The sequence below is a fragment of the Lepisosteus oculatus genome, chromosome 28 (genome assembly GCF_040954835.1).
Source record: "Lepisosteus oculatus isolate fLepOcu1 chromosome 28, fLepOcu1.hap2, whole genome shotgun sequence".
NCBI classification, from domain to species: Eukaryota; Metazoa; Chordata; class Actinopteri; order Semionotiformes; family Lepisosteidae; genus Lepisosteus; species Lepisosteus oculatus.
Genome location: NC_090723.1, coordinates 5603966 through 5610296, shown reverse-complemented (window position 1 = coordinate 5610296; position 6331 = coordinate 5603966). Strand labels below are relative to the sequence as shown.

At 53.2% G+C, this 6331-nt stretch overlaps 1 protein-coding gene across 1 annotated transcript; it reads left to right on the top strand.

The window, feature by feature from the left end:
* Nucleotides 1-1140: 1140 nt before the first annotated feature.
* Nucleotides 1141-5787, top strand: LOC102686083 (kelch-like protein 10). The gene is made up of 5 exons (XM_069185552.1): nucleotides 1141-1491; nucleotides 1826-2315; nucleotides 3032-3649; nucleotides 4609-4758; nucleotides 5413-5787. The coding sequence occupies exons 1-5, from the start codon at nucleotides 1304-1306 to the stop codon at nucleotides 5785-5787; spliced, it is 1821 nt and encodes a 606-aa protein (XP_069041653.1). The 5' UTR covers nucleotides 1141-1303.
* The last annotated feature ends 544 nt before the right edge of the window (nucleotides 5788-6331 follow it).

The window sequence follows — 6331 nt, the reverse complement described above, 5'->3', positions numbered from 1 at the left end:
CCGGGCAAATAAAGCAAAAGGCACAAACACACAACTACGCGTATCGTGCACTGGCTCCCTTAAAAAAATATTTGGCTTGTTAGCTAATTAAATTTCCCTCACAGCTGAGATCTGGTCTCAAAATGATTTCCGAGTCATCACTGTCCACCCCCCCCCCCCCCCCCCAATAATTGAGAACCTGATTTCAATTGACATAACCGGGTAATGTTTTACAGTCATTTAAAAAATATCTGAAGGAAAACTACTTTGAAAAAACTTTGGATGCGCCCGTATTATGTTTACAATGTGTATATTAACAAATGTCAATCACACATCATCTCGGTATGTGCTATAACTGCTTTGCAAAATCATTCAGTGTTGTGTGTAGCAATTTGCAGAGATGAATGTAAGATAGGAAGCTCACAAATACACACAGAGGTATTAAAAACTCGACAAATGTAATTGCATCCAATACCTATATGTTATGTGTATAAGGCCTCAGAAAATATGCAACTAGGATAAATTTGATGTCTTAGACTGATGTTGATTGTGGGGGTGATTTGGTGATTGTGTGATTGTGGGGGGGTTAGAAAGTGATGTGATGTGACAGTGGGGAGTTGTGAAGTCCTGGCAGACTCATCATGTCTAGCAAGCACAGCTGGGACCCCAGGAAGAACAGGGGTGCCTTTGAGCCCACAGGTGCCAATATTCAATATCGTCTGGGAGGATTCGCTGGTCTACAGAGATCTGCATTGAGTACTGGCACACAGAAGCACATGATGGAAGGCTTAATACTCCACACGTAGTACTTGTTTTTAGAAGTGTATAATGTCAGCATGCCCAGAGAGGTTGGGCAGCCAGTTGACCTTGGACCCCCAGAGGTTTTCTTTCTCCTTACAGAGGAGTTTTTGGTTCCTCTCCTCCGTTGTCTTCTGGCTTTTTCTCTTTCTGTGTTGCAACGTCACGTATTGTCACACAGCCTTGTTCAGTGCCTGTGGGCAACCTTGTTGTGAAAGGCGCTATACAAAAATAAACGGCATTGAATTGAACTGGAAGTGTCTGTGACTGGCTGTACCTGAAGGCCTCCCTGCGGAAGCCTGGAGTCGGCAGCCGATTGTGATGCAATGACTCCACACTGCTGTTCTAGAACCCTGGGAGACACGGGCCCTGCCTGGGCTTCAGTTGCGCAGCAGACAAGCCAGCAGAGAAAGCCACTCCGAGTCCCTTTCTCTGGGGGAATAAACGTGTCCCCTCCCCGCCAAAGCCTCCGCAGACAAACCCATTAAAAAAAAAAATCGCAAAACTGTGTAAGGAAGTCGGCAAGATGGAGGAGCCCTCGACCTCGACCAGGGGCCAAAGATCCCACATGGAGCGGAAAATGAGCGCGATGGCGTGCAGCGTCTTCAACGAGCTGCGTCTGGAGGGGAAGCTGTGTGACGTCATCATCAAGGTCAACGGCATGGAGTTCAACGCCCACAAGAACATCTTGTGTGGCTGCAGCTCCTACTTCCTGTAAGCAGTCCAGAAGCCGTGTTTAGGGTTAGAGGCCTGCAGTATAGTACTGTAGTACTGTGGTTACATGGCGGTGCTGCTGTATAACTCGACTGTGCTAGAACTGTAATGGTACGTTATTGTAACAATGTTTGGAAAAGCAAAAATACACTTCTCCGCTGAGCCTTCAAGGGCAGACCTAGCATGGTTTTTTCAAATCAGGGACATTTGTTTTGTGACAAGTACTATTTGGGTGAATCTGACTTCTCTGGTGTAACTCATGTCTGGCACAGATTATCTGATGTAAAGGGAGGGAATGAAAAAGAAAAAAGTCTCTTGTCTCCTTCCCCCTCAGAGCCCTGTTCACCAGTGGCTGGAATAACTCCGAAAAGAAGGAGTACAACATCCCTGGAGTGTCCCCGGAGATGATGAAGCTGATCATCGAGTACGCCTACACCCGCACCGTGCCCATCACCGCCGACAACGTGGAGGGCCTGCTGGCGGCGGCCGACCAGTTCAGCATCCTGGGCATCGTGCGGGCCTGCTGCGACTTCCTGGAGTCCCAGCTGTGCCTGGAGAACTGCATCGGCATCTGCCAGTTCGCCGACTTCTACCACTGCCCCGGGCTGCGGCGCAAGGCCTACCTCTTCATCCTGCACCACTTCGAGGAGCTGGTGAAGGTGTCCCAGGAGTTCCTGGAGCTCTCCGCCGGCCAGCTGCGCGACATCATCGAGAAGGACGACCTCAACGTCAAGCAGGAGGACGTGGTCTTCGAGGCCATCCTGCGCTGGATCGCCCAGGCGCCCAGCGAGCGCCGGGCCTGCATCTCCGTGCTGCTGCCCAAGGTCAGTGCCAGCCCGCTCCTGGGGCAACCTAACCAACTCTTCAAAGCCTGGAGCACTACCGCACACTCCTCTGTTTGCTCCCGAATCCAGACCCAGGTACTGTAGGCAGGCCTCCAGCCTCTGTCCAGAACTGTACCTGCACTGCCTGTACCTGAAGTTATGTTAAGATTTGCTGAAGTGGCATCATACAGTATGCACACGAGATTGCGTTTGCCCAAGGTATCTGACATGGCTTAAAAAAAAAAACATCATGTACTAGTGGTATCCTGTCTGTTGAATTAATTCACAACACCACCTTGACTACCACTTTGTTGGAAAAAGTATAGGTTGATTCCCTGCTGCCAAGAGAAGAAAGGAAACACAACGTTTCGGCTGTGGAGCCTTCTTCGGGTGAGAACACAGCTGAAACGTTGCGTTTCGTCTCTTCTCTTTTCAGCAGGGAATAAACCTTTACTTGTTCCTTTGCAGCCTATGCACACTGATGCGGCTGCCCACCTGAACTACCCCCTCGTTGGATGAATGAATCTAGTGTTAAGTGAAACCAACATGAACGTGTATCCGAATATTCCTGTCTAGTTAATGAATAGCCCTGCTTTGGATATAGAGTGTGCATGCTGCTGTATTGGCGGGTGGCAGCCTCTGCAGGAGCAGATCCTGGCACGGGCCGGTCACCCCCCTCCTCCTCCTCCTCTCGCTGTCGCCGTGCCCGCCGACAGGTGCGCATGGCCCTGATGAACGCGGAGTACTTCATGAACAGCGTGAAGAACAACGAGCTGGTGAAGGACAGCGAGGAGTGCAAGCCCATCATCATCAACGCGCTGAAGGCCATGTACGACCTCAACATGAACGGGCCGTCCAGCTCGGACTTCCGCAACCCCATGACCCGCCCGCGCCTGCCCTACTCCATCCTGCTGGCCATCGGCGGCTGGAGCGGCGGCAGCCCCACCAACGCCATCGAGGCCTACGACGCCCGCGCCGACCGCTGGGTCAACGCCACGGTGCAGCAGGAGAGCCCCCGGGCCTACCACGGCGCCGCCTACCTGAAGGGGTTCGTGTACTGCGTGGGCGGCTTCGACAGCGTGGACTACTTCAACAGCGTGAGGAAGTTCAACCCCGTGGCCCACACCTGGCACCAGGTGGCGCCCATGCACTCCCGCCGCTGCTACGTCAGCGTGGCCGTGCTCGACGGCTTCATCTACGCCATGGGCGGCTTCGACGGCTACGTGCGGCTCAACACGGCCGAGCGCTACGAGCCCGAGACCAACCAGTGGACCCTCATCTCGCCCATGCATGACCAGAGGAGCGACGCCAGTGCCACCACCCTGTATGGCAAGGTGTGTGATCGGGGCCGCGGGACAAGTCCTGGCCGGCGCCCCCTGGGCAGTCTGACACCTGTGGCTCTAAAACAGCTCAGGACTTGCTAGGCTGCTGCCCTGTCTTCTACAGACCTTAAGTAAGGCACTTAAAGACAGCCTTGAGCTGAAATGCTCCTGCACCTCTTTAAGAGCATATTCTCTCCTGTTCGTCAGGGCAAGACCTGCAGATCCCCCCCCCCCCACGCCTATCCGCCTCCCATGTTCCACTTCCAAAACAGTCACCTTCAAAGGGGCCTGCAGAGTCGCGTTTGAGCTGAACGGACAGATTTTGACAGAGACGTCACTGTGAAATGCTAAGTGATATGCCAGCACCCATAGGACCCTGCAACTCACAGCTGGCAGCCCACTGAAGCTCAGCAGGTGTGAGCCTGGTCAGTACCTGGGTGGGAGTCTCCTGGGAAAAACTCAGGTTGCTGCTGGAAGAGGTGTTAGTGGGGCCAGCAGGGGGCGCTCACCCTGCGGTCTATGTGGGTCCTAATGTCCCAGTATAGTGATGGGGACACTGTACTGTAAACAGGCGCCATCCTTGAGATGAGATGTAAAACAAAGCTCCTGACTCTCTGTGGCCATTAAAAATCCCAGGGCGTTTCTCGAAAAGGTTAGGGGTGGCGTCCTGGACAATCACGGCCTCCTGATAATCCCCATCTCTGAACTGGCTTCATCACTCTGTTCTCCTCCCCACTGAGAGCTGGTGTGTGGGGAGCGTTCTGGCGCACTATGGCTGCCGTCGCATCATCCAGGTGGGGCTGCACACTGGTGGTGGTGGAGGGGATCCCCATTACTTGTAAAGCGCTTTGAGTGGAGTGGAATTATTTTTATTAAGCGAGACGCACACCGATTCAGTAGGCACAGGGGCAAAAGAGCCTGCCGTCCACCAGTTGTCTCCTCGGTGCAAATCTTTTCCCTTCTTTGTGCAGGTGTACATCTGCGGGGGTTTCAACGGGACCGAGTGCCTCTTCACCGCCGAGGCCTACAGCCCGGAGACCAACCAGTGGACGCTGATCGCTCCCATGCGCAGCCGGCGCAGCGGGGTGGGGGTGATCGCCTACGGGGATCAGGTGTTCGCGGTGAGGACCGGCTCAAGCGCATACGGGCCCGAGCTGCAGGGCGGGGCACAGCTCTGAAATCAGCACTCATCGCCATGCAGGGCGAACGCAGCTGGGGGAAGAGAAATACGTTCCAGCGAAAAGGATTCAAGGTGCCAAGGTTGCCTATGCCTGAATTAAGGCTCAGCATGCAGGCACACGAATAAACACAAACGTATGCTCTAAGCAAGGCTTGCAAGCTCCCCCGTGCCTTATTGGTAACCTGCAGCTCAAAAGCAAGATCCATACATCTATACCTACAGATACTCAGGCCAACACAGTTTTGTTAATAAAAAAAAATGATGTAACACTATTCAAAGCAGAGTGATCAACCAATGGAAATCAATATGGGCAAAAATAATGTTCAAGATTTAATAATGCATATCCACACCCTTATGTGATATTTGTTGCATAAACACGTATATACCGAGAGGCATTTAAAGACACGACAATGCCTGTTGTCATGTGTTAGGTATTAATTCTATATTAAGACCCTCTGTTGCAATCAGAGTCTATTAAAAGAGCAGCTGTCGCCCCTCTATCCAGCTCCTCCTAGGAGGGGGCAGCCCCCTGCACACCGCTCACACTCCCATGAGCCGAGGAGTCGAGACACAGCGTGACCTTTGACCCCTATAGGTTGGCGGGTTTGACGGGACGAACCGGCTGCGGAGCGCGGAGGCCTACAACCCGCTGACCAACAGCTGGCGGCCCGTGCCCACCATGTTCAACCCGCGCAGCAACTTCGGCATCGAGGTGGTGGACGACCTGCTCTTCGTGGTGGGCGGCTTCAACGGCTTCACCACCACCTTCAACGCCGAGTGCTACGACGAGAGGACGGACGAGTGGTACGACGCCCACGACATGGGCATCTTCCGCAGCGCCCTCAGCTGCTGCGTGGTGCCCGGTCTGCCCAACGTGGCCGAGTACGCCGCCGCCCGGGACACAGCGGCGCCTTACGGGCAGCGTGACGAGCCCAGAGCCTCCGCCAGCAACGGCCTGCTCTCCGTCTGAGGGCTCCCCTCCCCTTCCGCAAGCCAGGAGGCGCAGAGGGTAGCAGACGCATCTATGTCCTTTTCAAGCTGGGCAAAGGCACTCTTCATTTCGTTCTGCCTTTATATTTTGGGAAGAAAGGAAAAAAGAATTACTCATTTGTTTTTTGAGAGGCTGTTGTTGATTTTGGATGTGTTGTAGCCAGTGATCATCCTCACAAAATAAAACTGTAATCCCTCGTTTCCTCTAATCTTTGCCCCAGTTTTTTTTTTTAAACCTCAAAACCAGCAAAATCCTCCAAGACCCCATCCTCTCAATGGGCACACATGGAGACTGGCTGGAGGATTATTTAAAACAGGAGAACAGGAGGCTCTCCTCTCCACAAAGGGTAGCAGGAGTCGGGAAGAAGATTCCCCAAACAGGCTGTCAAACCCAGTATCCTGCTTCCCTTTCAGGACTGGCTGGAGATCTTAGCTACTCGCAACTGAATACTTTTGATGAGCACTTCCCGCTGGTAACCTCTTCCGGTTTACAGACCTCGAATCAGAAGTGGAAACGACAAAAC